Source organism: Balaenoptera physalus (genome assembly GCF_965194825.1).
Source record: "Balaenoptera physalus genome assembly, chromosome: 14".
Classification (NCBI taxonomy): Eukaryota; Metazoa; Chordata; class Mammalia; order Artiodactyla; family Balaenopteridae; genus Balaenoptera; species Balaenoptera physalus.
The window spans coordinates 55,606,690-55,624,873 of NC_138893.1; the positions used below are offsets into that span (position 1 = coordinate 55,606,690).

At 34.0% G+C, this 18,184-nt stretch overlaps 1 protein-coding gene across 2 annotated transcripts in view; it reads right to left on the minus strand.

The window, feature by feature from the left end:
• TBC1D12 (TBC1 domain family member 12) overlaps positions 1-18,184 on the minus strand; it is an 85,749-nt gene continuing 67,565 nt past the window's right edge. The window contains exons 7-13 of one of the 2 annotated variants that reach the window (XM_082423682.1): positions 12,141-12,221; positions 9,129-9,217; positions 8,164-8,235; positions 5,420-5,548; positions 5,047-5,156; positions 2,663-2,921; positions 1-1,886 (exon numbers count right to left, since the gene is read on the minus strand). In XM_082423682.1, the coding sequence (XP_082279808.1) occupies positions 1,818-1,886; positions 2,663-2,921; positions 5,047-5,156; positions 5,420-5,548; positions 8,164-8,235; positions 9,129-9,217; positions 12,141-12,221 (809 nt within the window). In that variant the 3' untranslated portion in view covers positions 1-1,817. Of the gene's footprint in view, positions 1,887-2,662; positions 2,922-5,046; positions 5,157-5,419; positions 5,549-8,163; positions 8,236-9,128; positions 9,218-12,140; positions 12,222-18,184 lie in introns of those variants that run through there. The other variant, XM_082423683.1, reaches the window with a different exon arrangement.

Genomic DNA, 18,184 nt, shown 5'->3' on the forward strand with positions numbered 1-18,184 from the left:
TTACTCTGTTTACGAGTTTTATTTACACAGTAATTGTTAATAGTGGTTTTTAATAAATTCCTTGTATTTACATTTTATATACACATTTATACTTGAAAGGTAAAAGAAACTGTACAATAATAAAAATGAGAAAAAGAAATACAGTAACTTAGGTCCAACTCTGGAAACAAATACACAAAAGTAAGATTAAGTTTAGGCAGGTAGTATAACCTCAATGAGATTACTGCCAGGGGTTACATTCCCTTTATCAGGGCCACCAATACCAAGGAAGTAGTTACCAGAGTTAAAATGTCATTCTAAAACCTGTTAAGACCCTGGGTACTCCCTCAATATTTTATTACACTACTAGTTTCCACTAAGCAAGCTCCTAGGAGAGGAGTTAACTTCTGAGGGTTCCATTAGTGGTCCCTAGGCTAGAATGACCCACGGGGTAAAAATACATAGGTACCGTCTGGTCCCATACTCCTAAAGAGGCAGGTGCTACACTAACAAGGTTCTCAGGCTTGTTAGTTTGAAGACTATATACCACTAACAGAAATAGTGTGCTTAATTGTTGTTTCAAACCTAATTGCAACATAAAAGCACATTATAAATCTAATTATTAACCAAATACCTTTTTATATAGATATCACTCATGATATTCAAGTGATTTACTTTAGGTTTAAGAATTAAACATATTATAATAAATTTAATGGCAATTTACCAATAATTAATCATTCCTTTATCCACTATATCATCAAAGTTACTCATTAGAAAAAAATTAATTTTACCTTTTACTCTTATTTCCTTTGATTAGAAAATTATACACAGTGTTTTACAAGTCATGGACTTGGCTACATATTAAGATTTCCAATTTCAAACTGGAATTAACAAATTTTGTTTCTACAATGAAAGAATTTTAACTAACATATTTAAAGTCTTGCCAAGTAGCATTCTAATTAAGAACTCTCAAAATTCATTACTTTTTACTCTTACCAGTGAAAAACCTCATTTATATTTATGGACTTACTCCCCCCAAAAAGCCTTCAGTCCATTAAAGTGCAAAGAAATTTCCTTCTACCAGTTAGCTTTCTTAAATTACTAGATGAACAATTTCTTAGACTAGAAACAGAGAGGATAAAATGCTCTGAGTGATAGGAATTCCTTGAGAAAATGAAACAATTTCCTTTCAAAAACAAATAGACATGATACTGTGGAAAAACACCTACACAAATGCTAAACAATCTCCTACCAATATTTCCAGTTCCCAGATAACCTAAATTTGCCCCAACCTGTGAGTGAAGATAAACAACTTCAGTGACGTAAATAATTTATAATCAACATTGCTTATTCTTGGTCTATAATATCTTCAAAAGTTTGGAACTGGAGATAATATCTGTACTCAGGTGTTTATTTCCAATAGTATTTTGGAAGTTAAAGTAGTATTTAACAATCCTGTTCTGACCTCCAAAGTGCTAATTGTCATGCTCCTCTTTTATGCTAAATGTTAAAAAAGAAAAGATGTAAAAATTTGAACTATCTCCAAAGCTGTTAAAAAAATTTATTGCATTAAACTGTTCACTCCAAATTACGGAGTATGAACTAGCCATTTAAACTTTTTTCTTTGTAAAATGGCTCTCCCTATAAAATACTTTTTTATTAATACTGTCAATAGGTACTCATTTACTTCAGCCATGGAATTCAAAATCAGCGGTTTTCCAAGTCTTGATTCTTTTAGCTTTCTTCAACATTTTCTTCCATGCTTTTTACATAGGAAACAAAATACTTTTATCAAAAACATTTTTTTAATATTGCAATTAGTCTGTTAATTTTGAAGATTAGCTTTTCAGAGCTGGACTATTATTCTTGTCTCCTTCTTTAATATCCTTCATCACAGATGCAAAGACCTGGAAATTATATAAAGTAAACATTAATCCTCAAAAAAACTACCATGCAGATTAAAGAGATTTTAAAAACTATAGTTTATTAACATGAAAAAGCTTTAGTATACATAACTCTGTCCCCTGAAAGACTGCCATTCTCAAATCCTCTTGTTTGTTTCAACCCAACTTTATGATATATAGTTAGATTCCAGTTTTCATCACTTGCCAAATATTATAAAATTACTGTTAGGTAACAAAACATCCTCTGGACCAATATTCTTATATTTTCATTTTCATAAGCAATAAAACTTGAGAGCTTATAATGCCTACTGGCTATCATTCATGGAGCAAGTGTTAACACTATTTTTTATGTCATTTAACTTTCGACTGCCAATGTATTTGCTTCCCTAACAAGACTAAGCATCTAAAAAGTCAGGATCATACATTATATTCTTTTTATTGCAAACCCTTAGTACACATCAGGTATTTAAAACAATTGTTGTCTATCTGAAATACCAAGGTAATTATACAGTTGCCCTGGCAAATACATGACTATTGTAGGCTGTACTTCACTAAATTCATAAAATATTACTGGACTTACATAAAGATAAAGCCATAAGTCTGGAGAGGTGAAAGCGGAGCAATTCATTTTTTTTTTTCAAAGTCAAAAATTATTTTTGTAAGTTTTTTAAAAATTTAAGCACTAACATTTGAGAAATACATGACTTTTTTTTTTTTTTTTTTTACAAGAAATAAACTGTTTTTATACATCTATTACAAGTAGGAAAATGTCACTCTACCTGAGTCCATTTTTTGGTACTATTCTGCATCTGAATGGCTGCAATACAGGTGAACAGCTTTTCTGATGTGATATCTTCTGGCAATTTAGTTAGAAACTGTGCTATATGAATAAAGTCCATCTGTAGGAGAATATCTTCATATAATCGGAGGATTCCTAATCCAGTCCTAAATAAAAATTCCTCCCCATCTCTGCAAAATACATCCCAGACTCGACAGGCCAGATCAAGTGGTAGTGATCTGCTATATAGTGTGAAGATCCTAAAATTAGGGGAAAAAGTCATTGGAATTTTTCATTCATTTATTCATTCACTCATTAAGTATCTATATATAAAAAGAACAGTGCTTAACTAGGGTGAAAAAGGCAAATAAGATATGGCTCCTTCGCTCAAAGAACGTGAGTAGTTGGAAATGAAGTAATAAATAACAAAAGTATGTGAATTTACAACCTTACATTGAGATATGGCCTAATACAAACTAGAGTGGCAGAAACACCTCATGGTTAAGGGTATGGGCTCTGAAATCAGAACACCTGAGTTTGAATCTTAGATTCGCAACTTACTGGTTGTGTTACCTTGAGTAAGATACTCATCCTTGCTGTGCCTCAGTTTCCTCATTAGTAAACAAAATAAAATTACCTAACTCTCAGAATTGTTTTGAAAATTAAAGGAGTTAATAAATGTAAAGTATTTTGAATAGTGCCAGGCACATAAGAAATGCTCAATAAAAGTTACTTCTTACTACTGTATGAGGAAACCAAGTACCATCTTTTAGTAACCTAAATACAAAACCATAAATTCTGACTTTCCTCTTTTCTCTTTCCACAAACATCCACTCTTTTGTTTTCCCTTCACCAAACTTTACTTACTACTTCTTTTGGAGCATGTATACCCTCCAATAGAATCACCAAAATGGTTTTTCACATCCTTTCTGATAATGTTTGATCATGTAAGTCTTTATCCAGTGGTACTCTGGGGTAGCACTCTGGTTGAGGAAGGAGGGAGAATAGGTGCTAGAGAACTTCTCTTGATGTTGCCTTGGCAAAGAAGGTACACATTTTTACACAGACTGTGTTTATCTGAGGTACTGCTGATGAAACGTGTGTGAACAAGGGAACTAAAGGCTCTCCCGCTAAAAAATGAAAAAAATTCCCTTTAGCACTGCCACTCATTTATTCCTCTTTTTTCTTGCACCACTGATCCTGGGATTCATATGTTATAAGCTCAACAGAGGCAGTGAAACAAAAATCCGTGTCTACTTCTTAAGTTATAAACATATATTTAATTGCATAACAAAAAACATACTCTTGGTAGTACAGAGAATACTAATTCACTGTTCAAAATGAGGAAGGGTACCAGTAGTGCCTAGGGAATTTCTAGCATACAGTACTACTCAGTACTAATTCCATCCCGCTCCCTTTATCAACTGTGATCCTGCTGTGCCTCATGCTCACAGTCCTTAAGAGGGACAGTTGAGTTTTTTCCCCCTTCTTTACAGATTTGATCTTGGTCCCTTGCGTCCCATATTATAAAACCCTTCTCCCCATGATCTTGGGTCCTACTCAAAGGAATTCTAATGTTCCTAATGGGAATGGAAGAGAATACACTGAAAAATAACTTAGTTTTTTTTTAAAGCCTAAATAAAAGAAACCTCAAACAACTGGAAAGATATTTGATCAATGCCATTATTAATTTATTTTTCCATACTAAAACAGTATCATTTATATGAAACCCACTGATGTTTAATGATTAGGATTTAAGGTTTAAATATTTCACATGTACTCCTAACAGTCTATCTTAAGATCAAATGCTCCATCTCTTGGGCAAAGTTCACCCCCCTCTCTGTAATCGATTTTACTGCTCACCAGAGTCCTAGGCAAAATTTCCAACTTCAAACAGAAGAGCTAGAATTGTAAAGGTGAAAAAAAGACATTAGCACCTAAATAAGGCATCATTACTCGGTCAGAAAGCTGGATAAGGCCTTGGAAAAAAAACAAAGCCCTCGATAAAGAAACACTATCATAACTATCATAAACCCTTGGTGTTAAGAATATTAAAGGAACAGCAACTAACTCTTTCTGAGAGCTCACTATGTACCGGGCATTGAATGAGATAATCCATGCAAAACACTCTCAGTACAACTCAAGATACAGATATTATTATTCCCATTTTATAGTTAGGAAACTGAGACACAAACTGAGGGATTCTGACTTCAACCCAGAGTCCATGCTCTTAATCAAATGCCTCCCCACAAAGATGTGAGAGTTTCTCTACATGCAAGCGAAGAGTTTTTTATATGTATGATCCTGTGCATGAAATTTACTCTCGGCAAAAAGTTACACTTTGTTTCCTTTTAATAATTATATTTTACATATGTTATGACTTACCAGTCTATCAAGTATATGTCTGGTGTAAGACTGTAAGATTTGAAATGAAGAAACAGTTTGGAGAGATTTTCTTCAAAAAATACTTCAAACGTTGCAAAATATCTCAACATCTAAAGATAGAAATTTCAACAAAATTATTTAAGAGTATACTCTAGAAATAGAGAAAATAAATCCTTAATCGTAATAGAAAATCTTGCTTAACACCTCTGAGTCTTTTCATCAAGCATTCATAGAACTATAATAATTCAATGAAAAGCTTATTTTAGATCAGATTATCTTAGTCTTCTAATTACTGTTTTTCACTCTAAAAGGGCATTCAGACTATAGAAACTGACAGTCAAAGAAAAACACAATTCATTCCAAATGTCCATACCATGCTGTGATCCACACGAAAAAAGGCTAACTGGCATGGCTTATTCAGGAGATTTGCAAATGCAATGAAGGCATCTGCCTCTTCCAAGTTGAGAATGAGAACTGCTGCTATGAAGGACATCCCTTGGACCTTCAAAGGAAAAGAAATTAATCAAAATGTGCTTACAATAATAAATCTATACAGTTTATTTTATTGTATTGTATTCCTGAAAAATTACAAAGTGACATTACAAAGTAGAATTAACCAAGTTTTAAAATTTCTTTTTATCTTCCAACAAAGGTAAATACAGAGAACCACTAAAAATTATGAATCTCCCTAATTTTACTTTTCTTTCTTGCTCATGTGGTTTAAAAAGTATTAGGGAAAATTTTGGAAAAAAGAAAAAAGTATCAGCTTTTACTTGCTACAAAAGTCTATCTCAGTATCCTACCTAGTTTTCATTTTCTCTCAGTCTGAAGTATTTCAGAGTATAAACTCACAAAATTTAATGAAAATTAGGTGACTGTCTTCATTGTTATAACACATCTGTCTGAGGTAGAAAGTGAAGAACTAGGAGCAAAAGAGATCTATGAGAAGTGCCGCTGAAATTCCAAGAAAGAAGAGACTATGGGGGTTAGGATAGTGGGGCTGGATTCCCGGAAGAGCAGCTGGAAAAATGAGGAAAAACCATTCTAAGAGGGAAAAGACACGTCAGCAAAGACATATAGGGTCAGCACAGTTGGAGCAAGCGATTTATAATGGGATTAATGGGAAAAATTAGAAAAAGTAGGATGCATTTACAAATTATGAAAGGTCTTCAGTAAAAGGCTAAGCTATACAGATGTTTGCTTGTGAGTTATGAGCAGCTATTGCACATTTTTTAGCAGATAAGTAATTGGAAACTGCTGTTGTAAAAATATTCATTCTTTCATTAAAAAAACAGTTTACAGAGCACTTCTGATAGAGATTTGTACAACAGACTTACACAGAGAGACCAGGAGAACAAATAAAAGAGCAATACAGATTGGTGTCCTTGGTTATTTTAAATATAACTGGAATGTGAACCATTACCAACTTTTTACAAGATATACTGAAGAAATTCCACAGATAAAACTTCTGTGTGATTTACTTATAGATTAAGTATGTATTATTCATTAATGCAGTTAAAAACCTATTTTATCAAACCACATCATGAAATATGTATTCCAATATAGTTTATACTACTCTTATCACATATTATAAAACAAGTCTGATTTGACTGGCTGGCTTGCCAGTGAGGCTTGTCATCACCAGTTAGGTTCTAAGGTGGTCATTTTACATAAATACAATGAGCCAATAAATCTGTGTATTCTGTAGAGTATTAACGAAGAACTTGTTCATATATTTTTCTTTAAATGATGATGACATATATAAACTCATTACAGTGTTAAAATTCTACTGGCTACACTTTTTAAAAGAAGCATGAATTTTATTTTAAAATACCAATATTTAACAAGTGCTAAAAATTAAATCCTTTACAATTAAACTTACAATAAAAAAATTTAAATGAATGTCAACTTAAAAATGTGAAGGGGTTACATAATGTCTTTCCAGTTCTATTACAGAACACATGAGCAAGAGGGATTCTCTGTTCAAATTTTACTTCCTTCATATGGACATATCCTTTAATACTACAACCTGCCGCATACCCAAACCTTCACTCCCCCTCAACCCACGCCATACTTTTTCCATAGCACTTATCACCTTTTAATGTAACATATGATTTACTTATTTGTTGTTATTTATTGTCTGTCTCTTCCTTCTAAATTATAAGCATCAAAACGGGAAGAATCTTTCTTTTGTTCACTGAGGTGAACAAAATGCCTAGAACAAAGCCCGGCATACAGCAATAAGCACACAATAAATATTTGTTAAGTGGATCAATAAACAAATATACAAATGAACATGCAACAAAATAGGGTAAATTGTACCACACAGCCACCCTATTGTGAGATCTCTAAAATTCTTCTTTTTAAGACAAAGGCAAGAAGATGAAGGTTTAATGATTTCTAGTTAAACATGACAAATTGAACATACAGTTTTCTTTGTTCCCTCCCAAATCCAACTAAAATAACAGTAAATAAAATGATAAATATTAACTTAGGAGGACGAAAAGAATGGAAAGTAATATAAACAGTAGATAAAAGATGTCAACAGCATTTTAGAAATTTTAATTTAACTAAATGGAGAATGTTGAAACTAAACTATGTGCAGAGGAGGAAGCCAATGAGCAGCAAGCCAATTCAGCCACAAAATCTGGAAAGCTCAGGAAGTGAGGTTATCAGGTTCCTCTAAAATTGAAAGGTAGGGCTAAAACTAGGATTGGCTGAAAATCTGTGAAAGGAGCAAATCCCCTCCTCTATCCTGTATGGACAGGTATCTATCTACCTTTCCCTCAACCCAGCAGAACATAAGAGGTTTATCTCTGAAGGGACAGTCAGGAAAAGGAGAGTTAGGGAGAAGGCAAGAAGGCACCACAGCAGGAACAATAAATAAAAGTTTACAAATTGAATGGTAAAATCCCCAGCTGCTCTCCGAGAAAGCTGGCTATCAGTCTCATAAGCCTCTGGTAGGAGATGGGAAGATTCCTCTCCGGGTAAGTTAATATGACCAAGAAAAAAAAACATAAAGATACCGACATTTGGGAGCTAATACAACATAAGATACTATGAGATAAGAGAGATAAAATGTTTATATTCAAAAAACAGACTGAAACAAATACTTACATAACCAACATCAGGTCTGTAACATGTATATGCCCCTAATATACTATGTAAGACATCATGATATGGGCCACCCTTAGAGGAGAGAAAAATGAAATGTCAAGCTATACAAATAATTGTCTCTAAGTTAATTCTCAAAAAACATGTTAATAAACTTTACATTTCCTAAATGACTAGTTTTAGTCAGTATACTTTATCACTCCACAAAGATGTTTTCTAAAGTATGAATAAAAAAAATTATGAAAAACCAAAAAAGCCAAATAAACTCACTTGATGGATGGATACAAGCTATGTAGTTTGCGTGCAATTTTAAAGATGTCTAAATTTGGTACAATAAAATTATAATGAAAATAGATTCTTTCATTTGCTATAATACAGTTTCAGCAAGAGAAAACCATCAAGCTACACGAAATTAAGTTTACTAATAATTTTAATCTTAATGGTAAAATTTTTAATCTCATTTTATCAATATAAAGATAGAAGAATTCCATGAATAAAGACTTGAGTCATATAGATATATAAAATGTAATCATTTCTCTCCTCATAAAATATAAACAACTTCATAACAGCCTCTGCACAAAAAATAAACTGTTTCTTCCTATTTCGATAGTACTATAATTCTGAAAAATTTTAAAGTTTTGGAACAAACTTCTTTATCTTTTAACAATTTACTAGGCAAAAATGTTAAAATTTAAATATTTTACAGAATAGAAAGTAAAACAAAGAAATTCACTTCAGTGGAAACTCATCAAGTACCTTTATGTGCTATGCTAACTGCAATGCATTCAATCAGTGGAATAAAATAACAGAAATGCCTTTACTATTTTCCTACTAGTTTTACATTTTTTATATAAAGGTCTACAATTTTTATAGTTTTGCCTTTTAAAAAATAATAGCTATGCATTTAGAGAATTTGTTCCCTTGGATTAAAAAAAAAAAGTTGTTACAAGCTGGTTAGAAACCCTTACCTTCTGAAAGATGTAGAGAGATGGAAATGTACGGGATATGTCCAACTTAATTAATTCCAGACTGGCCTCCCGATCAGCAACAGATACACCTGCATTTGCCAGTTAGATAAAATTGAAATGATTACTTGACTATACCAAGTTCAATCTTACCAACACAGAATGATCACACAGCATATATGTTACTTAAGGAAAGTTAAAAGCTGAATAATTAAGAAATTTAAAGAAATGCCATATAGCTTTTGCTGGAATTTAGAGCCTCTAATATGAAGAAAGTATCTATACATTTATCAGAAAGTTGTTTTTTTTTTTTTTAATTTATTTTTATTTATTTATGGCTGTGTTGGGTCTTCGTTTCTGCGCGAGGGCTTTCCCTAGTTGCGGCAAGCGGGGGCCACTCTTCATCGCGGTGCGCGGGCCTCTCACTATCGCGGCCTCTCATGTTGCGGAGCACAGGCTCCAGACGCGCAGGCTCAGTAATTGCGGCTCACGGGCCCAGTTACTCCGTGGCATGTGGGATCCTCCCAGACCAGGGCTCGAGCCCGTGTCCCCTGCATTGACAGGCAGATTCTCAACCACTGTGCCACCAGGGAAGCCCTATCAGAAAGTTTTATGGTGAAAGATTTCTGCTTCTAGGTTTCATAGAAGGTAGGGGAAGACTACTGCTCCCACAATAAAAACTAGGAAAAAGGACGAATTTCAAATACCACTTGTTTTAAAAAAGGCATAAGAGGGAATTCCCGGGTGGTCCAGTGGTTAGGACTCCATGTTCTCACTGCTGAGGGCCAGGAAAGCGGTCTAAAGGATTTAAATCCCAGAAAGAGACGAGCCTTCCCTTTCCTAGGTGAGTGGATACCAGTGGCCATTTTTCTTCCTAGGGGCATCTGCCAAGTCTCAGAATGGGCTCAGGATTGAGCCTCCAGAGACAAAGGTACTCTGCTTAGGGAAAGAGAAACCAGAAGAGCTTTTCATGGCCACATAAGACTGATGTGACAGAAAGGATCTGGAGGGGCCTGAATGTATATTTGGTTTTACCCTGTGGGACTTTTGCTGAGTGCTAGTGTAGTGCAGAAGGCCAAGCTGGAAAGACATAATGAAATCACTCATAAGCACATGGCCCTTGGGAGAATGTCTCATTGAAGAGGGGAGCCTGTAGTCAAAATAGGACAGTTCTTCCTATCAACAAATTTGAAACCCAAGATTAACTAAGTCTATCTAAAGCTGGAATCTTGCCCAACCTAGCTCAGTTACTAACTGAATTGAGGCAATAACCCAATGGCCTAACAGAAAAGAGCATAATTCCTCTGAGGGGAAACACCAGCTTCAATTTATACCTTTTTTATTTATAATAACTGACATACAATTTAAATTTTTAAGATATGCAAAGAATCAGGAAAATATGACGTATGATCAAGGGAAAAACCAGCCAATAGAAGCAGACCTGCAGATGATCCAGGAATGGAATTAAACAAGAATATTAACTGCTATAAATATGTTAAAGAAAATAGAGAAAATGATTGAGGAAATGTGTGGGATGGAAAGATAAAGAATTTCCCCAGAAAAATAGAATCTATAAAAAGAACCAGGTAGACATTCTAGAATTATAAAGTGTAATTTCTGAAATTAAAGATATATATTGGATAAATAGGATATATTTAATAGACTGGATATAAAATAAGAGAGGGTTCATGAACTTGATTACAAAAATCATCTAAACTGACACACAGAAAGAAAACAAATTTAAAAAAATAGTATAAGAGACTTATGGGACACTGTTAAATGGTCTAACATACACGTAATTGAAGTCCTAGAAGGAGAGGAAAGATGAGGCAGAAGTAATATTTGAAAAGATAATGGCCAAAAAAGTTTAATGACAACTACAAATTATAAACACCCAGGAAATAAGAAATCAGTAATTTAAACAGTTCTTCTGATTGAAGCAATTCTTCATTTACATTTAATTTCTACTAAAATATAACTTTTACCATTTATTAATCATGAGAAAATGTCTCTGAAGTAAATGCTCATAATTTTAATTCTTACGCTTCCAATATTTCATAAAAGTGAGTTTAAAACTCAGGCTGAGGCCCTGCCAATTAAAACTTCTTACATCTTCTTCCTTGCACTTTTAGTTTCCCACAAATAGCTGACATAGCTAACAGGTCTTGGGATGATACTTACACGAACCCTTCTGCAAATCAAATCTTCTTTCTAACCTTGTTTAGTCAATTTTCCCCACCATACTGTTCACTTTTCTAAATTAGAAAAAAGAGTATTCAAGGAATTTAAGAGTTGTTTACATACTCATGAAAACCACTATGAGATATGCACCATTTCTCTACCCTAAACCATGCTCATTTTTAGAGTTTTACTTATAGGGAAGAGAAAAAGTTGCTTCTTATGAAGTAGAAAGAAAAGTGACTGGCAGATAAACAGCTCCCCATTATTCAAGGACAAGAAATATTTAAATAAATTTACCTAAATTTAATAAACTATGATGACAGGAAAAAAAAGTGTTCCTGTTTTCGCCAAAATGATCAGGAGAAAAACTGATGAGAGTGGAGGGAAAGATGAGGTCTATGCGTGAAATGAACAAAGGTTAAGGCACAATAAGAATTATAAATAATACATTAGGGAGTGAATGAAAGTCAGTGAGAGTCAGGGGAGACAACAGGTCACAAGTGAGGTGTGCAGATCATCTATCTTTAAGTTAAGAGTTGGCCTAAAAATACTGCACCCCATTAGTCTTACTGTTATGATTAAATCCTGGACTCTGGGGTCCAACAACCTGGGTTTACATTACAGCTTCACTGTTCCCAAGTTAAATACTCTGAGCCTCAGTTTCCTCTTATATCATTCAGTATAATACCATCTACTTAAAGGGTTATAACATTAAAGGAGATAATGTATGTGAAGAATTACTACAGTTCCTGATACATTGTAAAAATCACACTAGTATCTCAGCGACTGGATTTTGAGAAATTTTTATTAACCACAACAACAAAAAAATCACACCTTCTACATCATTCTCTGAATTTGTTTCACTGAAGCTTTTCCACCGTTCCTTTGCTCTTGAGAGGAAGATTTCATAAAGTTCTGGGGGAAAAAAAGAACAAAAATTCATAAATAATAGGAAAGAAATTTATTCTCTTATTTTCTATTTTTACTCTTACTTAAAAATAAAGAGAAAAAATCCTATTATAAGGTCAGATTTTTCTTATGTAGCAGGCATCAAAAATGTGGCAAATTGAAGTACCTGATTCTATCAAAACTATTCATTACTCAACCAGAAAGACAGCAAAGAAAATACTGCAGAGTGGTCATCCAAATAGCTACAATATAGAATGAATGTTAAGAGGCAGGAAGAGATGCTTCTGCTGAAGAAGTATCACTGTAGAATAGCAGAGACATGATTTTCTTGGAGTCAGTCAGATCTAGATTCAAATTCCAGCTCTGCCACTTACTACCTGTGGGACTTCAAGAAAGGTACTTGATCACTCTGGAACTTGGCTTTCTTCATCTGTAAACCGGAGAAAAACACCACCTACTCATGGGGTTACTGATGATTAAATAATTTACATACAGCTCCTGACACCTTACAGACCCTCAGTAAATGCAAATGCTACTTCTTGCTTTCCTTCTCTCTTGAAACTGGTTTCTCCATTATGATATTGCTGTCTAAGGCTACCTAAGCTATCCAAAGCTACCAAACTTCACACATTTCGCCAGAAGGGCTACATACAAAAATCTCAACCCCTATCTTTTTACTTTAATTGTCCAATCACTTTTTGAGACTACCACTCTGTGCTTCCATATACAGCATCTCATTAAAACTTCAAGAACAAAAGAAATTGAAAATTTTTCTCAATTCTTAAATTTTAATTGTTTCTACTTTCTATTATAGATATTTAAAAATACATAAAAATAGTAAATTTCCATGACAAAACAGCAAAAAGTACTTCTTGCCAAATAACAACGTTTATATATTGCCCAAAATACCAAGAACATTTTTTACTTCAATTAATCTTTTTTAAAAAATGTATTTAGGGAATTCCCTGGTGGTCCATTGGTTAGAACTTGGCACTTTCACTGCTGAGGGTGTGGGTTCAATCCCTGGTTGGGGGACTAAGATACCACAAGCTGCACGGCACGGCCAAAAATTTATTTTTAATTAAAATATAAAAATAAAAAATGTATTTGTTTTTAAAGGTAATATATGAATGTGATTTTCTAAAAAATTCAAACAGTACAAAACAGTACAGAGTGAAAAATAAATTTCCTTCCCTCCAATGCACTTCGTGCTTACCAAAACTCTAAAGATAAAAATATGCAAACACAAGCATATACATATATATTTTCCTTTAAAAAAAAAGTGGCAACATATTACATGCATTGATTTGCATCTTGCTTTATCACATTGGAAGTTGGTCCATATTAGTAGACCTACCTACTTTAGGTTTGCGGGTTTTTTTTAACAACTGCACAGTATCCCAATGTATGACTGTACCATAGTAAGTATACATAATACTGGGTTGGCCAAAAAGTGCCTTTGGTTTTTAAGTAAAAATAAAAGACACATTTTTCATTTTCATCAAGAACTCTATTGAACAATGTATTCACCCTTTTGTTCCACTACCTTCTGCCATTTTTCAGGCATCTTCGTAATTCCATCTTCCCAAAACTTTTTATCTTTTTGAGCAAAGAACTGTTCCAGGTGCCTTTTACAGCCTTGGGAATTGAAATTTTTTCCATTAAGAGAATTTTGTAAAGACCGAAATAAATGGAAATCCAAAGGTGCAATGTCTGGTGAATACAGCGGATGAATCAGAACTTCCCAGCCAAGCTGTAACAGTTTTTGCCTGGTCATCAAAGAAACATGCGGTCTTGCATTAGCCTGATGGAAGACTATGCGTTTTCTGTTGACTAATTCTGGACGCTTTTCGCTGAGTACCACTTTCAGTTGGTCTAATTGGGAGCAGTACTTGCTGGAGTTAATCGTTTCGTTTTCCAGAAGAAGCACATAATGGAGGACTCCCTTCCAATCCCACCATATACACAACATCACCTTCTTTGGATGAAGACCGGCCTTTGGTGTGGTTGGTGATAGTTCATTTCACTTGCCCCATGATCTTTTCTGTTCTACATTATCGTATGGTATCCACTTTTCATCGCCTGTCACAATTTGTTTTAAAGGGAACTTTATTATGTATGTATGTATGTATGTATGGCTGGGTCTTCGTTGCTGTGTGGGCTTTCTTTAGTTGTGGTGAGCGGGGGCTACTCTTCGTCGCGGTGCGCGGGCTTCTCATTGCAGTGGCTTCTCTTGTTGCAGAGCACGGGCTTTAGTAGTTGTAGCTCACAGGCTCTAGAGCACAGGCTCAGTAGTTGTGGCGTACGGGCTTAGCTGCTCTGCAGCATGTGGGATCTTCCCAGACCAGGGCACGAACTTGTGTCCCCTGCATTGGCAGGCGGATTCTTAACCGCTGCGCCACCAGGAAACCCCCACAATTTGTTTTAAAAACATAACATTTTCATTACGTTTCAGTAGAGAATCGCATGTGGAAATACGGTCAAGGTTTTTTTTTTTTTAGCTTAACGTATGTGGAAACCAAACATTAAAGTGATTCACATAACCAAACTGGTGCAAATGATTTTCAATACTTGATTTGGATTTTTTGAGTATGTTGGCTATCTCCCTTGTGGTATAACATTCGATTGTTCTCAATTAATGTCTCAGTTTGATCGCTATCAACTTCAACTGGTCTACCTGACCGTGGAGCATCGTCCAGCGAGAAATCTCCAGCACGAAACTTCACAAACCACTTTTGACACGTTCGATCAATCAAAGCACCTTCTCCATACACTGAACAAATCTCTTTTTGCCATTTCGGTTGCATTTTTACCTTTCTTGAAATAATAAAGCATAATATGCTGAAAATGTTGGTTTTTTTCTTCCATCTTCAATATTAAAATGGCTACACAAAAATTCACCAATTTTGATAAGTCTTTTTTAAAATGCACGCTGATATGACAGCTGTCACATACACTCTAACAAAAGTGTTTTGAATGAAGTTAAAGACAACTAAGTGCTACGAGCCATCTTACAGATAAAAACGAACGAATCTTTTGGCTAACCCAATATATATACTAACAAGAACCAGATCATTATAAAATTGCTGACTTTTACATTTCAAATAGACTCTTACTATTCTGATCCCTTCTCCCTTCTGTTTACTTCTTGTTACTACTCATGGTTTGGAAAGAAGAATTTTAAAAAGAACAAAAAACTTAAAATTTCTATTATTTGTGCCCAACTCCATCAATGTTTTGATATAAGATGTAGATATAATCTTAAAATTTAGATATATAATTTTTTTTCAATTCTTAAACTGAGGTTTGCACTTTTTCATTTCAAACTGATTCCAAGCTAGGAATTCCAGTTTCACTGTTCTACTCAAACTTCAAAACTGTCTTGGAAAAAGAAAGGCTCACCAAATAAATACATCACTTTTGAAAGTCACAAAATTGATCCAATAATAAAAATGTAGCAATGCATTTCCAAACATCAAAAGATATCTCTTGGGGCTTCCCTGGTGGCGCAGTGGTTGAGAATCTGCCTGCCAATGCAGGGGACACGGGTTCGAGCCCTGGTCTGGGAAGATCCCACATGCCGTGGAGCAACTAGGCCCGTGAGCCACAACTACTGAGCCTGAGCATCTGGAGCCTGTGCTCCGCAACAAGACAGGCCGCGATAGTGAGAGGTCCGTGCACCGTGATGAAGAGTGGCCCCCGCTTGCCGAAACTAGAGAAAGCCCTTGCACAGAAACGAAGACCCAACACAGCTAAAAATAAATAAATAAATAAATAAATAAATAAATAAATAAATAAAAATAAAGGAATTCCTTAAAAAAAAAAAAAAAGATATCTCTTCAGGGAAGAGTTACAGTGCTCATCTATAATAAGATGACCTGCATCTCAGTTCAATTCCATGCTTGACTGGGCATGTCACACATTTTATTCTGTATGTACAAACGTAGAGCTTGAAGCAGACTAAAGAAGTATCTTGGATTTGAGCATAGAATACTTTGAGATCAGTGTATGTTTCACTTTCTTGTTTTCTGACAGTAATGATACTGTATGCATTCTCAGTAAATTTCACTTTCACTATAATTTGATATTCATCATCACAAATAACTGTTAGAACACTACTTTGAGATAGCTGATTATCTTATCCCCATTTACAGATGAAGAAAACTAAGACCTCTAGATGTTAAGTAATTTGCCCAAGGTCATAAACCTAATACATAGTGGAACCAAGATTTGAACCATATTTGACTGACTTTAGAACCCCTATTCTTAGTTACTATTCTCTAATGGTTATAAATTTCATGATTAAAACAAATACAACAGGAAAAGAGTCAAACTATTAGAGCCCCTAAAAGTAAACAAAGTTATCAAAACTAAATTTACTTCCACTGAAATTTAGCTTTCTTCCCACCACTGATGAAAAAGAAGAGAATGAGTACCCATTTCACTCCTGAATACATAACTGTTTAGTAGAGAGAAGCTAAAATGACTTTGAAAATAAATGATCCAGTTATTTTACAAACCTTACAAATTTCAAGCTTAAAAAATAACTTTTTGATTAGAGAATCACAAAAGATTAATACCAACTTAACCAATGTTTTAATGTCTAAGTTGTCAGGATACCTAAAAGTGTAAAGCCAAAGTTCTCAAAAAAAACCCCAAAACTGCAAACAAAACTTCAAATAGCCACCAATACTTCTTCATCTCACCTATATGCAAAACTGATTCCTAAGACTTTAACCAATACAATACCTTTTCTAGGCTTAATTTAAAACTCAATTCTTGCTCTAAATTCTGATTTTTTAATTAAAAAAAAAGTCAAGTTAAAATGACATGTTCATTATAGGATTTTTGTGAAAATCAATTTTATAAACCATACATGATCATGCTATTCAAAGCTGGCATCACTTTTAAGACTAAAGATAAACATTTAGATTTTTGTTATAAATTCTGTACAACTATATATAATGCTGATTGCTGTAATGAATATCCTTGTAGAAAAGCTTTTGAAACCAGTCGTGATTATTTACTTAAAGTGTTAGAACTGGAATTAATGCATCAAAGGTTACATTTTTTGATGCTTTTGGTAAATATTTCTAAATTATTTTCAGTCATACTCTATGTGGGTAATTTTCATTAATTTTAATCACTTTTGAGGAGTAAAAAAACAGGTACCTTGATTTTTTTTATTTTTTATTTTATTTTATTTTTTGGCTGCACCGCACGCATGTGGGATTTTAGTTCCCTGACCAGGGATTGAACCTGCACCCCATATATTGGAACCTTGGAGTCTTAACCACTGGACCACCAGGGAAGTCCCGATGTTGTTTTAATATATATGTCTTTGATTTAGCGATCACTAGGAAAATGGTTAAATAAATTATACTACAGCCAAACCGTGGAATACAGTGCAGCTACAGTACATATAAGTGCCCCTTTTATGCACTGACATAGAGGGATGTTCGGATGGTTTGTGGGAAAAAAAAAATAAAAGGAAGAAAAAGAGAAGGCTTAAAAATTATCATATGTAGATGTACACTTTTTTATGTGCATAGAAAAAAGATCTGGAAGAACATACACCAAATTGCTAACTGGTACCTAGAGTAGGATCAAGAGCAGAAGTTTGGGTGGAAGAGGGGGACGAAACATGCAGTTTGTACTTTACTATTGTTTGACTTTTTTTCAATAAATATGTAAATAAAAAATTTTAAGTAACAATGTATTATTTATATTATTATACTAGAGTCCCTAAGTCTTTCTGTGGTACCTTTATCTGGCATTATCATTATCACTCAGACCATTTAGTATCTTTTATTACTAATTATTTTACCCTACTGATAATATCCTTATTGTATGTAATTTTTTTTAGTTCATCAAAACTACACTACATTTTACTCCTATCTACATTTTACTCCTATGCATCAAGGTTTTAAGAAATTTAAGAAAATAAAAACAATGAGAATCTTACTTCT